Source organism: Bubalus kerabau, chromosome 20, assembly GCF_029407905.1.
Source record: "Bubalus kerabau isolate K-KA32 ecotype Philippines breed swamp buffalo chromosome 20, PCC_UOA_SB_1v2, whole genome shotgun sequence".
Classification (NCBI taxonomy): domain Eukaryota; kingdom Metazoa; phylum Chordata; class Mammalia; order Artiodactyla; family Bovidae; genus Bubalus; species Bubalus kerabau.
The window spans coordinates 46,441,935-46,463,458 of NC_073643.1; the positions used below are offsets into that span (position 1 = coordinate 46,441,935).

The 21,524-nt window shown below is 39.2% G+C and overlaps 1 protein-coding gene across 8 annotated transcripts in view; it reads left to right on the forward strand.

Annotated features, from left to right (window-relative positions):
- ERC2 (ELKS/RAB6-interacting/CAST family member 2) overlaps positions 1-21,524 on the forward strand; it is a 997,915-nt gene that overhangs the window by 167,035 nt on the left and 809,356 nt on the right. For 7 of the 8 annotated variants that reach the window (XM_055558162.1, XM_055558161.1, XM_055558164.1 and 4 more), the window contains exons 3-4: positions 19,417-19,440; positions 20,078-20,494. In XM_055558162.1, coding sequence (XP_055414137.1) covers positions 19,417-19,440; positions 20,078-20,494 — 441 coding nt within the window. The remainder of the gene's footprint in view (positions 1-19,416; positions 19,441-20,077; positions 20,495-21,524) is intronic. The other variant, XM_055558163.1, reaches the window with a different exon arrangement.

Genomic DNA, 21,524 nt, shown 5'->3' on the forward strand with positions numbered 1-21,524 from the left:
TATCAATTCTTCCTTCTAGATTTTTCTTTTTTCTTGAAGTACATATTCTAGAAGTTCCTTGACATTAGTGGTGTGCAGGTTAATGTTTAACAGCTGGTTCCCTGGGGGCAAAAAGCCCTGATTTTTACTGTTTGCTGTTTTGCAAGGTGTAAATACTCCCACCATGGCTGATTTCATGTAGTCAACATGTTGTCAACTGACTCTCAAGAGTCCTAAGAATTTGGCTCTTATGAGCTAGTATAACACACTGATATTTCAGGTGGCTTATGTTAGTGGTAAATTGTTACTGTCTCAAGATACCTTTATTTCTTCTTCATTCTTAAATGGCAGATTAGTTCAGTCCAGTTCAGTCGCTCAGGTGTGTCCGACTCTTTGTGACCCCATGAATCGCAGCACGCCAGGCCTCCCTGTCCATCACCAACTCCCGGAGTTTACTCAAACTCACGTCCATCGAGTCCGTGATGCCATCCGCCATCTCATCCTCTGTCGTCCCCTTATTACCTGAGAGTAAAATTCTAAGGTTGAAAGTTTTGTCTTAGCAGTTTCTATTTTGTTATTAAAATGATAGTGTTACTTCCTTGAAGTTTATTTTCATCTTGCATTGTTCTTTTGTATCGGTAGCAAATAGGTTCTCTTTATGTTTGTTCTGTAGTTTTGCTTTGCTGTGCTTGGGTGTGAGTTTAATTTTACTTACCTTGCCTGGATACATTTTGCTTCCCTCGATCTTGAATTAGTTTTAGAATTTTTTAGTCATTCTTTCTTTGAATATCATTTGATCTTTGAGGTTCTGCATGAGATGGGTTGAGAGACCATACCTTCATACCGATTATTTTTGCAGGTATCACCTTAGGATCATTTTTGTGTTTAATTTTATTTCTCCATTTTGGGTGTTCCCAGATCTTTAGGCTTTGTAAAATGAATCCCCTAATCACATGAAGGTAGACCCTTGGAAAAACTTCTTTTACTTGAGTACAGAGTTCAGGCTATCATTTTTCTATGGTATTGTCGACTGTTTCATGGATCCAGTTTTATGGAGGGGGTCTCAGCTTTAGCTTGTTCAGAGCCTATTATCCTGGCATACTTCCAAGGCTGTTAACCCAAGCTAACTCCCTCTGCTTCTGCCTTGAGCCCTTGACAGATGAACTCTTAGCTCCTTTCACTGTTTTCCTTTTTGTTTTTGGCTTCTGAGGATTTCTTTTACTTACACGCATGTTCATCTATGCATGCAAAGTGGTATTTTTGTATTATCTTTTCATTTTGTATTTTCTCTAGCATTTTCTGGTGTTTATAGTTACCTGTCCTGCCATATTCCTAGAAATTGTATAGGTTATCTGCTACTCCCTCACTATCCTTTTTGCTTAAATTATTCCAGTACCTTCCTTACTGGTTTCTCTGCCTCTAATCTTCCTTCCTTTATAGCTGTCTTCTACTTCTAAAATACGCGTCCCTATGTTTCCCCCAAACTTTGGTATATGAACCTCTTTTAAGGTAAAAATAGGAAGCATTCTTGTAGACCCTTAAGAATGTTTGTGACAACTGTGGGGAAATGAAATCTTATTTTCTGAAGCTATCTTTCAAATATCTTTGTTCAAATGTCAGGTTTGTGAGAAAGTAGGACTACCTGTCTATCCTGCATGAATCGATACCCTCTTACCATTTCCATGTTTTGTTTATCTCTGAAGCACTGTTTCCTGATGTGCTATACTTTAATTTGTTTACTGATTGTCTCCCCTTTTGGATTGTCTAAGTTCTTTGAACTCAGGTACTTTGTCTCTTTCATTCATTGTTATATCTCTAATGCCTCGTATTATGTGTCTGGCACATAGTAGATGTTCAGTAGGTATTTTTTTTTTTTTGAATGAATAAAATATAAATTGTCAGTACAAAGCAAAGTTATACCTTAATTTTAGAAAATTTTATTTTTATCATTAAAATTAAAGAAATTTCAAATTTTTATGAAACTCACAGACCTCTGAGAATGCACTCATAAGTCCACAGTTTGTAATATGCAGTATTAAACACTTGATTTATACCACTGTTTTTGAAGTTCACATCCTTTTTTATGACATTTGAGTCCTGTATGATAATCATTGCCACTTTTGTAACTACTTCCTGCCACTTTTGCTGTTGTATTTGCTGCTGGAAACACTGATATGCCATGGTGTTTCCACACTTCTAGACTTTTCTCATATTCTTTACCCTGCCTGGAATAGCTTCCCTTTTTGTCTCTGGGAAATTCTCCTTTGTTCTTAGGCCCCACTCAAAGTTCACATCTGTGGAGTTTTTTGTGCTCAGACCACGTTGACACCTCCCTTCACTGTGTTGCCTCAGCAATTTGCACACACTCCCTTATGTTCCCTTATCCCTTTCTGTCTTGATTATTGGTCTCCACATTTGTCACTTCCTTCTGACTAGGAGCTTCTTAAGGCCAAGGACAACATCTCATTCTTTATCTGTCCTTGTATCCTTAGTGCCTTAGCATAGAGCTTATCACACTGAACAAATGCTAGGTAAAAGTGAGTTGAGTGAATGTTGCCTGAAAGTGTTTGTGGCAGAAATTAATGACCAGCTTGTACTCTTTAACTCTCCTGCTGCTGCTGTGTCGCTTCAGTCGTGTCCGACTCTGTGCAGCCCACCAGGCTCCCCCGTCCCTGGCATTCTCCAGGCAAGAACACTAGAGTGGGTTGCCATTTCCTTCTCCAATGCGTAAACGTGAAAAGTGAAAGTGAAGTCGCTCAGTCGTGTCCGGCTCTTAGCAACCCCACGGACTGCAGCCTACCAGGCTCCTCCGTCCATGGGATTTTCCAGGCAAGAGTACTGGAGTGGGGTGCCATTGCCTTCCCAACTGGACTCAAATGAAGGAAGAACAGATAGTGAATTTGATGGAAGATTGTGTTAACATTCTTAATACAAAAAAGGCTTCTTTCAAAAAGAAATAGACTTCTTTCTGAGGAAGCAAGTTAATGTTATCCTGCCTAGAATTTATTGAGCGGATTGCTAAATAACCTTTAAAGATATTTTCTAGCAAAATGGTGGTTTTCACTAGTAGTACTAATTGCAACATGAAGAGAGGGTGTGTATTGAATATTGTACTTAGCTATATGTGTATCCATATACATAAATGTGTAAATACAAATTTACATATAAACATAAATATTAAATCTATTCACAACTGCAAGTGTATCATCCTCATTTTACAGTGGAAGAAGCTGAGGGCAAACTATTTGCCAGAGATTAAATAGTATAGACATAAACAGTGGTAGAGCCAGTTCTTGTTTGAGTCCAAGACTCAGGCACTTAACTGAAATCCACACTGGATTTCAGTAACTCCTCTAATAACAGAATTTTCTTTACCATTTAAAAGATGACTTAAAAGCTTACTTAAAGGAATAAATGAGGAGGCTCTTCGCAGACACTGTAAACTGTAAAGTCATCCTGTGTTTATTTTTTTCCTCCTTTCTAAAACCATAAAGCCTGCAATTCTTTCCACTCTTATTTCCCTTTGGATTTTTAAAGTAAAGAAATAAAACCTTTAAAGACACAGCAAAAAATTTCCACTCATTTTTTTTTAGGCCCCCATCTTCACTGGTTTTGTACACCAACCTTTTCCTACTCCACAGCTAAGGACTCATAATGGTGAGGACAATCGTGCATCTTAAATAATGTACAAATGTATGGATTCAGGAGAGCCATAGGCTTCCATGTCACTTGCTAAGGGCTCTGGTATGTTGAAATTTATGTAACCCAGAACTAATAGTTTATCTTATTAGGAAAAAAAATGGCAGTAGGACTTGGAGTTACTAAGGTTTTACATTAGGACTTGCTTCAATTTAAATTCTTCTTCCATTCAATAATGCTTTTGTTCCGGGCACCAGCAGTTTCTGCACTGTTAAGATACTTTCTTTATATCCCTGTTGGACTTGATGGGTTAGCTCTGTTCCAGACTCAAATTTGAAAGCCATTTTTTCTCCCTTCCTGACTTTAAAGGTCTCAAATGAATTGTAAAACAAAATAAATATCCAAGGATGAAAAAAGTACTTTGCAAGTCCTTGTTTAAAAATAATTTTTACTATCCTTTTGGAGAAAGTTCTATTCACTTTAACTGGTTTAAAGATTTGAGAAAGACTCTTAAAACATATGAAATGTATCCATATGCTTATGAATGCTTACATGGGTTTCTGAGTCTCTGCTAAGGAAAACTTTCATTATTAATAATATGTATAAAATTATCCAGATAAAATAACCTCAAATTGATATTATTCATGATTGCTATTGAGGGGTATTATTTCTCAGCCATGTAGCATATTCTTCCAGTGATGGTATCTGTAAGAGAACCATTCCTTATATCTGTTTTTTCTTTGGCTTTCCCATGATAACATGGATCTCCTGTGACTTACCATTATATTTTCCAGGTTCCTAAGTGACCCCTTTACTCTTGACTTGTAGCTCACATTTTTTGGGGGGAAATTCCTGTAAACCCTTTTCAAAGCCCTGAAGTTCTCAGGTGGAAGAATGCTAAACCTTTTAAAATTCTCTAAAAGATATTCTTTAAGAAGTCCTTTCAGAGAGATGAGTTACTTCATCATGGTTGGACTTAATCATCTGTTCCAACTCCTGAAGTCCTGGAGCCATTGGGGAATGGAGTGTGGTTACGGCAGCTATACCATCGGTGGTATGTGGTGGAAGGGATGTGCCTGCCAAAGATGTTTGACTCCAGTGTGGAAATCTGGCTCGTGGCAGCTGTTGCACATGTCCTGACACTAATTATGTGGTAACAGGATCCTTCTATAGGTAGGTGACCAAATAAAACCGGTGGCAGGGGACTGGAAGGTACAGACCAGGACAAAACATTCTGCTGTGAGTTTCATACCTGGGCTTTATAGCTACTAGTGCTGACGTCTCTGCTATGACTTTGGGTGAGGAGTGGTCCGGCTTTTTGAGCCTCAGTTTATCCTCCTATAAAATGGAGCAAAAATGATTATTCTAATCCCTTTCATCACCAACATTCTGTGTTCTGTTGTTAGATATTTGTTGTGTTTTAAAAATGTTATACCAGCTTGTAGAAAAATCTATGACTGTTCTTTCAGAGTATTTTATTTGATATTGAAAGATTATTATTTGAAGTGGCCAAGCCATAAATTTCTTCTGGGTTAAAGGTTTTTATTTGTACATGACAAACATAATTTCACACTCCCTCTGCGACCCTGCCACTTTACTATTGTTCTTTTCCATTGCCTTTTGGTTTTGTATATTAATAATAATAGCAGCTTTAAAAAATGATGGCTTCCTGCTGACTGGAGTGGGACTTGCTAAGTATCTGATATGCATTATCTGTGTATTTCATCATGGTTTTGTGACATGTTTGTATTATTACCACTTTTTTTTTTTAAAGTACTTATTTATTTGACTATGCCGGATCTTAACTGCAGCATGCAGGATCTAATTCCCTGAACAGGAATTAAACCTGGGCTCCCTGCTCTGGGAGCTCAGGGTTTTAGCCACTGGATCATCAGGGATGTCCCTATTAGCTTTTAAAAGAGCTGGAAAGTAAAATTTAGAGAACAGAAGTAACCTGTTAGTGTCACACAGCCCACCAAAGGATGTGGGACCCTATAGCTAACGAGTAATCAGATTGACCCCACAGCTGTGAGTTCCAAAGCTGGAGAAGGACCCAAAACTGTTAGACCTCAAAGATGGGGTTCTTAACTGGGAGTAGTGTTCTTAATCAAGTATCTAGGACTTCGACTGTCAAATTAATTTCTGACTCTATTTCCTTCTGGAAGTCTGTACTTCTCCAAGTTAGCTGATCTCTTAATTCATGTCTGTTATTGCATATCAAAAGCTTGAATTGGCGTGGTTATGTTTGTACCGTGAAGATCAACAAAGTCTTGTACATAATGCTGTTTAGCACTCTTATGTTATTCATATTTTGCTTCTTTTTAAAATGTTTACTTATAACAGCAATTGTAATAGATTCTTCTTGGGTTCTCTGCCCACCTTTAAACAAGGTTTTTCTTTTGAGTAGCTCCTGATGGGCAGGGTCACCTGCCACAACTGATTGATTCATGGTAGACCCGTGACCCATTCCAGGATCATTTTGTCTTCTGTTGAGTGAATATTTACAGTTTGGAGCAGAGTTGTTGAACCAAGTCACATCTTCTTGCAGAGATTCCTGCTTACTTTTCCCCTTGGTTTTGTTTTCACAGTTGCTGTTTTGATTCAGGGAGATAGCCTGATAGCTTTCTCATACATTCCTTTCTTTAGCTTAAGGTAAAGCCAGATCAATTTCTGTTGCTTGGAACTCAAAGACTGTTAACTAACCTAGCAGTGATGAGCACATGACAAGTGTCTTAGTCCATTCATGTTGCTAAAAGTAAAATACTGTACCTCGGGTGGCTTATAAACAGCAAACATTTGTTTCTTACAGTTCTAGAATTTAGGAAGTCCAGGATCAAGGGGAAGGCCTGCTCTCTAGTTCATAGGCAGCTGTTTTCTCATTGTGTCCTCACATGGTAGAAGGGACGAAGAAGCTCTCTGGGACCTCTTTTGTAAGGACATCATTCCCATTCATGAGGTTTCTACTCTGAGGATCTTATCAGGTCCTGAACTTATCACCTGTAAGTACCATCACATTAGAGATTAGGTTTCAACATAAGAATTTTAGGGGGATCTAAACATGCAGTCTTTAGCAGAAGGCATTCAAAAATTATTCTTGGGAAAAATATTTGCAGAAGGTATCCATAATGCTCCCACATCACATCATTTTTAACAGCTTTGAGATATCTCATGTAACAAAAAATTTACCCTTTAAATATATTCAATTTGATTGTTGTTTTTACTATATTCATTTAAAACATTTTCATTAACTCCCCCCAAAATCCCATACTCTTTATAGTCATTTTTTATTCCCTTTTCCCCCAGCAGTGATCATTTTGATGTGTTTTTTTCTACTTTCTTCTCATCTATTCATTTTACGTTCCTATAGTGTATTGGCTATACTTTTATGTATGTGATATGTACATTCTCTCTATGTATATACATATAATATGTAATATAAAAATATATATGTATATATAATATTAAAGATCATAAGCATTGTGTGGATACAGTAGTAATCTTACCTTTACACCAGAGAAACAAATGAAGATGTAGGTCTTTGATTCTAGTTCATTGAGAAAATGAAAAAACTTGGAGAGTTTAGTGATTAGGCTACTTATGACCCAGTATATTCACATTTTCTGTGTATACTGTTCAAGATATAGTTTGTAAAAGAAGTCATCTCAGATTTCTCATGGTTTTCCCAGTCACTTAAAATTCCACAAAGAGCACAGACATGCATATGGATATGCTAGTTAAAAGTTTAAGTGAATAAAATAGTTGGATGTAAAGTCTAATACTTGGCAGTTTAGATGAGTCTTTAAAGGTTGCCTCAGTTTGTCTTATTTATTTATTTATGGCTCTGCTGGGTCTTTCCTGCTATGTAGGCTTTTCTCTAGGTTGGCGACTGGGGCTACTCTGCATTTGCAGTGCACGGGCTTCTCATTGGAGTAGCTTCTCCTAACGGCAGCACTTGTTCTAGGGTACTGAGGTTCAATAGTCCGACATGTGGGTTCAGCACTTGTGGCTCCTGGACTCTAGAGCACAGGCTCAGTAGCTGTGGTACGTGAGCTTAGTTGCTCCAAAGCACGTGGGTTCTTCTGGGACCAGGGATCGAACCTGTGTCTCCTGCATTGGCAGGCAGATTCTTTACAACTGAGCCACCAGGGAAGCGCCAGATTGTCTTTCAAACAGCAATAACAGACATAATAGTACAGAATTAAAATTCGGATATTATGTATCACTTAAAAATAAACAGTGTATATGATAATATTATATAATGTATAATATTTATAATATAGTAATCTATTTTGTTTTAAAATATATATTACTTATATTTAAGTCATAATATATTATACAATATTACAATAAAATATATGTTTGTTTATTTATATTTAGCCTGGGAGAATTTCTTTTTTTTTTTAATTTACAAAATTTATTTGTTGGGCTGTATTGGGTTTTAGTTCTGGAATGAGAAATCTAGTTCCCTGATCAGGGATTGAACCCAGGCCCCCTGCATTGAGAGTGTAGAATCTTAGCCACTGGACCACCAGGGAAGTCCCAGGATTTCTTTTTTTGACTTGGAAAGGAAGGTTAGTGTATATGCCTGTCAGCACATAGTTCAATTACAGTTGAAGGAATGAATAACCCTGTTTGCCTGTTTCATCTAGTATTGTATTAAGGGACACTACTCATAGTTTACTCAGATTTTATTAATCACACGAACTGACTTTTCAGAGTGCTCCTGAACACTATATTACAGTACTATTTTCATGATATTTTCCTTCCTCACCTTTCAATTACCATATAATTATTTTTAATAGTGCTAAAGCTTTTTTTTTTCAAGTCCAGAAAAGTGCCTCTCAAGGCTTTATGCACCTACAAATTACTTGGTAGTCTTGTTAAAATGCAGATTGTGATTCTGCAGGTCTGAGTGAGACCTGAGATTCCACCTTTCTTACATGATTTCAGGAGATGCTGTTGCTGCTGGTCCAGTGGTCACATTCTGAGCAGCATGGAGGTCAGCTCCCTCTGCCTCTTCATAGGCAGTAACTTGAGAAGCAGAGAGAAGCAGGAGAGTACTTAGGAAGAATCTCTCCTCATGCTATTCTCCAAAAATAGCAAAAGAGATAAGAAAGCCTTCCTCAGTGATCAATGCAAAGAAATAGAGGAAAACAACAGAATGGGAAAGACTAGAGATCTCTTCAAGAAAATTAGAGATACCATGGGAACATTTAATGTAAACATGGGCTCAATAAAGGACAGAAATGGTATGGACCTGACAGAAGCAGGAGATATTAAGAAGAGATGGCAAGAATACACAGAAGAACTATGCAAAAAAGATCTTCATGACCCAGATAACCATGATGGTGTGAGCACTCACCTAGAGCCAGACATCCTGAGATGCAAAGTCAAGTGGGCCTTAGGAAGCATCACTACACACAAAGCTAGTGGAGGTGATGGAATTCCAGTTGAGCTATTTCAAATCCTCAAAGATGATGCTGTGAAAGTGCTGCACTCAACATGCCAGTCATTTTGTAAAACTCAGCAGTGGCCACAGGACTGGAAAAGGTCAATTTTCATTCCAATCCCAAAGAAAGGCAATGCCAAAGAATGTTCAAATTACCGCACAGTTGCACTCATCTCACATGCTAGCAAAGTAATGCTCAAAATTTTCCAAGCCAGGCTTCAACAGTACATGAACTGTGAATTTCCAGATGTTCAAGCTGGATTTAGAAAAGGCAGAGGAACCAGAGATCAAATTGCCAACATCCGTTGGATCATTGAAAAAGGAAGAGAGTTCCAGAAAAACATCTGCTTCTGCTTTATTGACTATGCCAAAGCCTTTGACTGTGTGGATCACAATAAACTGTGGAAAATTCTGAAATAAATGGGAATACCAGACCACCTGGCCTGCCTCCTGAGAAATCTGTTTGCAGGTCAAGAAGCAACAGTTAGAACTGGACACGGAACAACAGACTGGTTCCAAATTGGGAAAGGAGTACGTCAAGGCTGTATATTGTCACCCTGTTTATTTAACTTATATGCAGAGTACATCATGAGAAACGCTGGGCTGGAAGAAGCACAAGCTGGAATCAAGATTTCCAGGAGAAATATCAATAACCTCAGATATGCAGATGACACCACCCTTATGGCAGAAAGTGAAGAAGAACTGAAGAGCCTCCTGATGAAAGTGAAAGAGGAGAGTGAAAAGGTGGCTTAAAGCTCAACATTCAGAAAACTAAGATCATGGCATCCGGTCCTATCACTTCGTAGCAAATAGATGTGGAAACGGTGGCTGGCTTTATGTTTTTGGGGTCCAAAATCACTGCAGATGGTGATTGCAGCCATGAAATTAAAAGACGCTTACTCCTTGGAAGGAAAGTTATGACCGACCTAGACAGCATATTAAAAAGCAGAGACATTACTTTGCCAACAAAGGTCCGTTTAGTCAAGGCTATGGTAATAGTCATGTATGGATGTGAGAGTTGGACTATAGAAAGCTGAGCACTGAAGAATTGATGGTTTTGAACTGTGGTGTTGTAGAAGACTCTTGAGATTCCCTTGGACTGCAAGGAGATCCAACCAGTCTATCCTAAAGGAGATCAGTCCTGGGTGTTCATTGGAAGGACTGATGCTGAAGCTGAAACTCCAATACTTTGGCCATCTGATGTGAAGAACTGACTCATTTGAAAAGATCTGATGATGGGAAAGATTGAAGGCGGGAGCAGAAGGGGATGACAGAGGATGAGATGGTTGGATGGCGTCACTGATTCTATGGACATGAGTTTGAGTAAGCTCCAGGAGTTTTTGATGGACAGGGAAGCCTGGTGTGCTGCAGTCCATGGGGTTGCAAAGAGTCAAACATGACTGAATGATTGAACTGAACTGAATTCCTTATGAAAACTTGAATAGCAAGGGCTAGAGTTTGAGCAAACATGTTGGTTAGAGTGGGGAAAAATAAGTAGTTCAAGGCCTGCCACCCAACTTTTTACATTGATATTAATCTAAGTTATCTTACTTGTATTAAAAATACTTAGATGGTAAGCAGTATTGTTAAATGGACATGTTGGGAAGTGAAAGGGAGGTGACAGGGAAGGAAATTGCAGTAAAGATTTTAAAATGCCATTTACAGTAAAGATTTGCTAAGCAATTAAAATGAAATAACTATTCCGTAACTGCATGTGGCAGTGGCTATTAATAATTGGAAACGTTCCAATTTTAACCATCATTTTTATGATTACATATTTGGGATTACTTCTCTAAACACATTAAAAAAATACCTATGTCTTATACTTCTGTGTTTTTTTTTTTTTTTTTTACCTGTAACAAGTTGAACAGTGTCAGTGTCAGGGGTGCCACTTTCCTTTAGTTGCTTGTATATTACTGGGTAACAGGGAACGAACCCTGACCTTCAAAATAGAAACAGTTAGTTATTTCCTAAAGCCCCTTTGCAGAGTTTTTTTATAGACAAGTTAATGGGAAATCACTTTTCTCCATCTTTGAATTGGTCTTAAAACAACTGTTTCCTGTTTTCCCTTATTTAAAAAATGCCATAGCAGTTAACATTTTGTTTCTCACTGTTACATGTATTCAATGGTCAAACATTTATGTTTATTCATTTCTTTTCCCTGTCCAAATGAGAGGGGGAAGGAGAGACATTTCAATTCTGGGCCTCTAGCCACCACCACAGTCTCCACAGCAATGAAAACAAGGAACGTTTATTGAGCCCTCATTATGTGCCAGGCCCTGTGCTTCATGCTTTGTGGGAACTTGTTCACTTGATGAACATTTCTTATTGTCTTTGTATGAATTCTGTAAGTTAGTTATGATGATTATTTCTTGTTTATGGATGAATCATTTGCTCACAATACTTAAGTAACTTGTCCAAGGTAACATAGGCTGTCATGGGTAGCTGTAGAATTCAAAACCCAGCTCATCACCACTGCTCTTGGAAGCCCAGGAAAGTCTGGTGATTTTCTCCAATCATGTAATTGATAAGTAGGAAAGCTGGAATTAGAACTTAAATCCTAGCTCTCAGATCAGTACAATATTCCAGTATTGTGCCACCTAGTAGTATTGGCCTGTAATGAAAACCAGAACTACTTCTTGCTTACAAAAGCAACTGCCAAGAGGGCTTTCCCATGTATACTGTTCTTAATATTATCAATCTTGGCAAAATGTCACATGTTATCAACCAGAGTGGGTTCTGCAGTTATCACTGACAATGCATCTGTGTGAGAATCCCAGGATACTGGTACTTTGGTGCTTAAAAAAGTCACCTATGAGTATTCTCTATTAGCTATGTGCCTCTTCTACCCTAAAGGAGAACGCCGAGATCATATGTCTAAATATTAATTTTTTATACTCTTTTCAATAGGGCATCTCTTCCACAGCACACTGGGCCACATGTTTTCAGCCAATGCCTGCTGTTTGTCTTTTCACACACATGACACAGCCTGTGGAAGGTTTGCAGCTACAAGGAGTACTGCACATCCTGCACACAGGATTATGGAAAAAGGGATCAGAGAACCTGCCCTTATTATATGATTAGACACAAACTGGAAAATGATAAATAGGAAAATAAAGTCACAGGATAAGTAGAGCAGGCCAAGTTGTCTGCAAAGAGATTCTGTTTTCTTTGAAAGAGTTATGTTAAGCCCTTTCTTGAGAAGGAGTAAGGATTTATTAAAAAAAAAAATTCAAGACTTTTGGATATAAGCCAATTCATATTTTTATAAAGCTCAGAGACAGTTTTCATAGCAGTGAAACTCTAAACTGCTTTATAGTCCAAAACTTTATCATTTTTTGCTTTTTCCCCATAGTGTGGAAAAGAGCTTAAGGTCACAAATTTTTTCAAATCTGCCAGGAACTCATATTTTCCATGTTTGGGGATAAGACACAGTAGATTCTAAACATCTGGCTAGGCCCTACTTAAATAATTGTGTGTTCCATGCACATCACACATATATAATTATGCTTTCATTCTATTTACCTTTTTTGTGTTTTAGACATTCTGAAATCTGGATTAGATTCTGACTCCAGTAGCTATTGGAAGTCACTCTCCTAAACATTGGCTAAAGCAAAGTATATTTTCTCCCCTTTTCCATATAAACTCAAGTATGGCTTAGTTTCTTATTTTTCATTGTTTTCCTTTTTTCAAAATTAAGTGAGCCTGTAAGAATTGTGTAAGATGAAGTTCTATAGTATTTTTAGAGCAGGGGAGACTTTCGAATTGGCTGGAGGAAACCTCAATTTTAGACTCTGGCCCATGTTTGCTAATGATGTGATTGCAATAAAATCCTTTAAACCAGCTCAATTTATTCTCTTGTGAAGTGGACATAGTTCTGGCAGCTTTGGAGCAGTATTGTCAGACAAGTGAGCTGGTCGACGTGAGGAATTTTGAGTTTTTGGAGAGAGAACAGGACAGAGTAATCTGGAGGTCAAGAATATTCTTCCTACTTCTCCGACCACCACTACCTCCCCTTCCTGCCCCCACCCACCCCATTCCCAGCCTAACTACAGCAAACCAAAGAAAAATGGAAACTATTCTCCCTCACATTGTTCTCCTGTGCTGACTGTTGGGTGAACAATTTCCTTTTTGGTCCTCTCATCTTCTTTCCATATTTTACTCACTATGTGTTGGGTACCTATTATATGCTAGAGTTGGGGTTATGATACAGATTTGGCCCAGAACCTGCCCTTGAGGAGCTCTCTTTATCTCTCTTTAAATCTCTCTTCTTCTTGGCAATTTCCCTTGCCTTTTTGTGAGCACAGTGATGCTTTGAAAGATATATTTTGCTTTTATCTGACTGTTGAGTACTAGGAGGTTGTATCAGAAAATAAGCGTGCCATAATACCAGAAGCAGAAATCCTTATGACCTACTCTATTGTCTGTGAGTTGAAATCAAGTGCACAAGCTCATCTCTTTGGTTCCCATTCCATTTACCTGTGTTTAATGGCCAGACCAATGATTTTAAGCTTTTTTCCTTCTGTGTACTGGATTTGGGGTTAGCCTTTCAGTTCAGTTGCTCAGTTGTGTCCGACTCTTTGTGACCCCATGGACTGTAGCCCACCAGGCTTCCCTGTCCATCACCAACTCCTGAAGCTTGTTCAAACTCATGTCCATTGAGTTGGTGATGCCATCCATCCATCTCATCCTGTGTTGTCCCCTTCTCCTCCCACCTTCAGTCTTTTCCAGTGAGTCAGTAAAGGGGTTAGCCTTTACTATCCAGGATAGAGTTCAAAGTATGTAATTAAGTGTGGGGAGAAAAGGTTGAAAAGAATTGGGTTAAAGGCCAGGTATCAGGGTAAGTATGATGCATTCTGTTTGGACTCCTAGCAGAGTGACTGCAGAGAGAAGCCTGGATGTCTGTTGTCACAGCTGCTTTACTTTCTTTGATGTCCTCAGTGGTCAGCTGTGGATAAGGGAGTTTGCCTTCTTAGCTTTGATTCTTTGAGGACAACTGGAGGATGATCCCACAATCAGGATGGGGAGTAAAAAGCTTTCTGAATACTCATCCAATCATAGACTCACTTCTGTGCTTGAAGAGAATTAGCTATTTTGCCACCTATTATACTTGTGTTATAAGTGCCAAGTTGATAGAAATTTGATTGGCACCCAGGAATGAGGTTGGATCACCTGGCAATGTCCCATTCCCACGCAGGTGGATATTGGAAGGGCTTCTCTCTCCTAATATGCAGTCAAATAGAAGCAGCAGGAAGAGTGGTTGAGGCTTTGTGGAGTTGACACCACAGTGATGACTGATAAATTCCAAAGAGATGGCTCCTGGACACATCCTAACGAGTTGCTGGTTTATAGTTCCCTGATGTAGGTTACAAACTGAAATGCATGCCTTTGATTATTGATCCAGTGAGATTTAAATGTGCTTTCATGATTGAGAAGTGGGAGATGATTCAATGTGAAAGAATAGAGTAATTATATAAGAGGGGAGATTGAAAACTGTGCTTTTTTTTAAAATTTTTAACCCTTAGAGCTTCCCTGGTGCCTCAGTGGTCAAGAATCTGTCTGCCAATGCAGGAGACATGAATTCAATCCTTGGTCCAGGAAGATCCCTGGGGGAAAAAAATGGCAACCCATTCCAGTGTTCTTGCCTGGAAAATTCCTTGGACACAAGAGCCTGGCAGGCTAGAGTCCATGGAGTCACAAAGAGTCAGACACTGCTGAGCAACTGAACAACAACAGAAAAGTGTTGTATCAAAGCACCTTTGAAAAAGTGCTTTGGCTTTGCTAGAGTTTTCACTTGTATTCATGTATTTGATCTTTTGGAAAGCTTTTTTTTTTTTTTTTAAACTGAACTTGTCTTCAGTGGAGGAGACCAGGGTTCGATCCTTGGGTCAGGAAGATCCCCTGGAGAAGAGGATGGCAACCCACTCCAGTATTATTGCCTGGAGAATTCCATGGACAGTCCATGGGGTTGCAGAGTTGGGCAGGACTGAGTGACTAACACCTCATCTCTAATTGCTTCATAGTAGTCATTACTAATTGTAAGATCTTGGAAATGAGGTCTCAGTAAGTTATCCTTGGAGTGTCTGGTGCTGTTTAACTATTGGATAGGACCGGATGATGTAGAAGTCAAATGATTTAGGTCGTCTCTCATCCTCCCTATAAGAGACACCACTGCTATTTTCTAAGTTGTCAAACTGGAGAACCACCTCCTTTTGGTCTACTCTTAGGGTTGTTAGAGGTTGGAGTCCAGGATCCCAGAAACCAAGATTCTGGCTTTTGCAGTATGTTTGTGTGCTCTTGGGCCTGTCATTTAACCTGTGTGGATCTGATTTTCTCATTTGTAAGATGAAGTTAACAAGCTAATCTTTAAGGCCTCTGTGAGCTCTAAGAATTCTGATTCCATGCCATCAGGATGTCAGATGGATTCATCTTTCAGAGTGTGGGTTTTTGTGCTTTTGTCACAGCAGCATACCCTAGCCTATATATATATATATATATATATATATATGTAATTATGATTGATTATCGTTGTACAGCAGAAACCAACACAAACTTGTAAAGCAATTTTCCACCTATTAAAAAATAAACTTTTAAAAAAGAATAAAAACTAAATGAAAAATAGATTTGAGACATTTTTAAACACTGAATTATAGATTATCAGATTGTGTTTGGTCAATGCTGAAGTCATTCAGTGACTAATAAAATGATTACCTGGAAAGTAAATTTTCTTAATGTACAACCTAGAGATATCCATTGGGACAACCTCAGAGTGAGGAATTGCTTGGTTAGAGTGGCTACGTTTTATTTTGAGAATTGTTATAGCGGTCATAATTGCCTGCCTTGTCTGCTCTCACCACTCCTGCCCCTGCTCCCTTTTCTTTTTTCAGCCATCCTGAAGTGTATTTGGGCTTCCCCGATAGCTCAGATGATAAAGAATCTGCCTGCAATGTAGGAGACCTGGGTTCAATCCCTGGGTTGGGAAGACCCCCTGGAGAAGTATCTATACCAGTTTAGAGTTGAGGTAGTATACTGGTTCATGCGAGATGTTGGGGTCAGACTTCCAGGTGGATGAACACCTGACTGTGGCACTTACCTAGCTGGGTAGCTTAGTGCAGGCTACTTAACCACTTTGTGTCTCATGTTGTCGTTCATTAAATGCCCTGTCTCACTGGGTGTTTGTGAAGATGAAAAATGCTTAGAATGGTACCTGGACTATGGAAGGGCTATAAAGATTTTTGCCATTACTGTTCCTTAATAGGTCTAGTCTGTCTTTGCCTCTGGGCTTTTATACTTTCTCCGCTCTTTCCTTCATTCTTCCCAGGATTGGCTCTCATTTATTCTTCAAGACATAGCTCAGTGGTACCTCTTAGTGTGGGTAGCTCTTGTGTTTTCTTACATTTCTCTAGCCTGGGTTACACCCTCCCTGCATTTCTAGCCACCTGGCTGTGACTTCGGTCATATTGCTGCTATTAGTTTATGTGTCCACATGGATTGGGAGCAAGGACCACTTCTTTTTCTTTGTTTTCTCTCTTTTTCTTTTTTGGATATTTCACGGGCATGAGGAAGACACTGGGTAAATGCATATTGAATGGATAAATGGATTGATTTCCCCCCCTTCATTCCTCTCTCCTTCTTATTCTTATTTGCTACTTCTCTTGTCTACTACACTTCCTTTCTCCCTTCATTCTCAAGCCTGGCACTTGATGCATTACCTTAGTTATTCTTCACAGGAACTCTGAGGTAAGCATTGTGATTAGTCCCATTTTGCAGGTTTGGAAGCAAAGGATCTGGGCACTAGACAACTTGCCCATCCAAAGGGGCAGCAGCCTTAACAGGGTTGTCTTCCAGTGCTGCTGTCTTTGCCCAAAGCATTTTGGCATTTTTGAAATTCCCTTCTGACTAGTTTATGAACTACATAAGAAAACTAGCCTTATTTTGGTCACTCTCAGAAAAGGTAATTTCTGGTATGATCATCGTGATTCATTGTATTTGTCTCCAAGTAAACTTTGGTCATTCCAGAAATCCAACCCACTTTAAGAGGACAAAGATTTGCCCTTGTCAGGAATGTTTAAATGGCTTGAAGGCAGTTGCATACTCTCCAGGGGCTTGGCAGCAGCCACATCAATGGGCCGAACACTGGCGATACTCCTGTGTGCTTTGTTTTGGTGTGGTTTAGGGCTGGTGGGCTGGTGGAGGAAGGTCACATTACCTTGTAGTCCCACTTCACGTTTTTTATGACAGCTTTATTGAGATATGATTTATGTACCATGCAGTTCATCCATCTAACATGTAAAATTCATTGGTTTTTAGTATATTCACAAAGTTGTTCAACCAAACGGCTAATTCCAGAACATTTTCATCACCCCTAAAAGAAACACCCTTCAAAAACAAACATCTTTCAAGGGCTGATTTTCATCACCCCCCAAGAAGACATGCTACTTTAATAGACATCCTTCATCTCCCCCACAATCTCGCCTGACAATCACCAATTTGTTTTCTGTCGATGGATTTGCTTATTATGGATATTTCCTGTCAGTGTAATCATGTGACGTGTTATTTTATAACTGGCTTCTTTTATGTGGCATATTGTTTTTAAGATTCATCCATGTTGCAGTGTCCACCAGTACTTTATACTTTATAGGACTAAATAATACTCCATTTTATGCATATACCACATTTTATATACTCATTCATCAATTGACTGATATTTAGGTTGTTTTCCACTTTTTGGCTACTATGAATAATAGTGCTAGGAATATTTGTGTATAAATTGACTGTTGAATGGATAAATACCATGTAGTATGTCCCTATGTTGGAATAATGTTCATCTATCAAATGTAACATGATATATGCTACAACATGGATGAACCCTGAAAACAGGATGATCCCACTGGTGTGGAATGCCCAGAATAGGCACATCCATAGAGGCAGAAAGTATTGGTGGTTGCTAGGGCCTGAGGATGGGGAAGGCAATGGCAAGCTACTCCAGTACTCTTGCCTGGAAAATCCCATGGATGGAGGAGCCTGGTGGGCTGCATTCCATGGGGTCGGTCGTGACTGAGCGACTTCACTTTCACTTTTCACTTTCATGCAACGGAGAAGGAAATGGCAACCCACTCCAGTGTTCTTGCCTGGAGAATGCCAGGGACAGGGGAGCGTGGTGGGCTGCTGTCTATGGGGTCGCACAGAGTCGGACACGACTGAAGCGACTTAGCAGCAGCAGCGGCAGCAGCAGCAGGGCCTGAGGATAGGGAGTTAGATGTGGAGGGACTTCTAAAGGGTATAGAATTTCTTTTGGGGATGATGAAAATGTTCTAAAATTTATTTGTTTATGGTTGTACAACTTTGTAACTGTACTAAAAAGCACTGAAATGTAATTTTACTTTACAGGGGTGAGTTATATTTTAAAAAATTTATAATCACTGTCATTAAATACATACCAGTTGCTTACTCTGCATTTGCTACCTTGGGAGCTGCTGTGACATACAAATGAGACAGTAGGCAGGAATCTCTCATTGGATGTTTCCAAGTGAAAAGTTGACCTGGATACCAATAAAGAGTTTGATAAATGCATCGCTTGGTGCTAGTTTCTGGGTACAGGCCCCACTCAGAAAAATCTCAACCTCTCTGGATATCAGCTATGGGAATGCAGAAGGATTTCCCAATGTGGACTCCTCCAGTATTTATGTAACTTAGTCATGTTATTTTATTATCCCTGCCTTACAGTACTGTGAATTCCCTGTAGGCAGGACCTATGCCTTGCATTCATATTGATTTACGTGTTTAGCATTGTGTCTGGTCTGTATCAGGAGAATGCGTTTGGTGAGTGGATGAGTGACTGTGTTTTGGAAGTCCCTGGGTTACTTCCTAGGACAAAAATGCCTTCAGCTTATGGCTGCCTGGTCTGATCAGTCTGAGGTTGCCCCTCTTGGGAAAGTGTTGCTGAATTCACCACCTGTCTTCATGCAGTTTTGTTTCTCTGGCACTTCCACTCTGATTTTGGTTAAAATGGTGACATGGGATGATACGTGGGTAGCTCTGGAGTGTTGTGCTTTCCTCTCTGGTAATAGAAACCAAGATACTGGGTTCCTGGGTCAGTGAGATTTAGGAAAATTAGAGGTGGAATAAGCCTCATTTTTTCCTTTTTTAAAATCATGTTTATCAATCATCAGTGCTATAAATTCTATGTAGCTTATGGGTCTTAATAAGAAACTGATTTTCTTTTTTTCTTCTCTGTGAAGGTACTTTATGTTGATTAAGTTCTTTCTGTTAAATATCCTTTGCTTGCCCTGGACTTTTCTTTGTGTTGATTTTTGCTTCATTTTTCTTTCGTTTCTCATGCTGTTCAGTTACTGGATGCCAGAAGAACCAAGGTTTGTCCACTCTTTGCCGCTCGTTTGTTTGCTCTGCACAGCCTCACCTCCTTGTGTGTTTGAGTGTGTCTGTCTGTCTGTATTTGTCCCCTTTTGCTTGCAGATGCAGTAATCCTGTTTACTAAACCTGTTCACAGCTTTATTTGTAAAAATAAAGTCCTTGTTTATGTCTACTTGTAGTGGATGCAATCATTTTTATTTTTAAATGGACATACACTTACCACAGAAAGTGATGGATAGTAGAATAAAGAAACCTTAGGAAACAAGGAATACTGAGTCTGGAGCATTGTGGGTGTAAAGAAGGTGTGCTTGTGAAAGTTTCCCTCTAACCTTTCCACTCCTAAATTAAAACTCTGTAGATGTGTAATTTACCTTGTTACTGACACTAATACACCGTTTCTGTGTATGTGTACCTTTCTCTTAAGACATTCAGAAAGCATCATTGAATTAACTCCCCTCCTCCATGTGCTGTCCCTTGCTTCTGAAGTCACCTTGGAGAACCTAACAGCTGGCCCCTCTGGACCTCATGATTAACATTCCATCTTCATAGTGTGATAGCAGCAAATAGCATTTGGCATGTTCATTGACTTTTTTCCCCCCTTCTTTCTCCTCTCTTGCTCCGCCTTTCTCATCATAGCACCTTCAGTTGACAATCCAGGCCCTTCAAGATGAGCTGCGAACCCAGAGAGACCTCAACCACCTCCTGCAGCAAGAGAGTGGCAACCGAGGAGCAGAGCACTTCACCATTGAACTGACGGAGGAGAACTTCCGGCGGCTCCAAGCTGAGCATGACAGGCAGGCTAAGGAGCTGTTCCTGTTGAGGAAGACCTTGGAGGAAATGGAGCTGAGAATTGAAACGCAGAAACAGACCCTCAATGCCCGAGACGAGTCAATTAAAAAGCTTCTTGAGATGTTGCAGAGTAAAGGTTTGCCGTCCAAAAGTCTTGAGGATGACAATGAACGGACACGTCGGATGGCAGAGGCTGAGTCTCAAGTAAGCCACTTGGAAGTGATTTTAGACCAGAAAGAGAAGGAAAACATACATCTTAGAGAGGTAAGGACATTCAGTTTATTTCTCTAAAGTCATATTTTACAAGTTAAAATATGTTAAATATGTTACCAAATTATTATCACAGGTTGGACATTATCTATAGCCTTGACAAAATTCCCCTTGTCATCTGTTTTATAACCTTCCTGTCTACTTATCACCTTTAAACTGGAATTTGGCATTAGTCTTTTTTTTTTTTTCTCCTCTGCCCACCACACGTGTGTTCCATTATTATTCAACACGTATTCAGGATCCAAGTGTGTGCAGCACACATCAACTCTAAGGTCGTTTACAGTTGCTTTCCTACAGATGGCCATTGTTTCAGGGTCTTTTAAATACAGTACTGTTTAAGTTTTAGATATTTATTAAATATCCTCTTTTTAAAGGAGCAAAATGAATAGGTGATTAGCAAAACAATGAACTTAAATGCTTCATAGCTAAATTTGGTGTGGGATTGTTAGAAATTAAAGCCTAAGGATATTTCTGGAAACAATGGAAAAATGTGCAGACCAATTTTGAACGTTTAGATAATCTTTGCCTACATTTACATTCATGTAGGACAGAGTGTTCCTGGTTTTCTGAGTGTGCATTTTGCACTTGGTGAATTAAATCATTTGAAGTTTCTCAGAGGCAGCCTCACTGGCTTGCCACTACCATTGAATATTGGGATGCTCAGATATCTGAGAATATGCAGTTGGACAGATCTTAGAAAGAATGTGGGTGACCTCCAAGGTTTGACATTTTTATAGCAGTTCCTTGTTACTGTGGTGGATGTGAATCTCAAAAGTACCATGTAGGCAAAATAAAATGCTGTGACAGACACAGATCTCACAGAAAACAGGAAGCAGTGAAATGGCATTAAGTATATTTTCAAAATATTCTGCAGCCATAAATAAAAATTCAAAGACGTTTGTCTTCAGACCAAACTAGATTTCTTGGCATTATGTACCTTTTTGGATGAGTAGTCCTTCCAGTGAGTCATTTGTTTGATTGCTCAGAAAGCATGGCTTTCATGTTGGGACTTGGTATTGCAGCT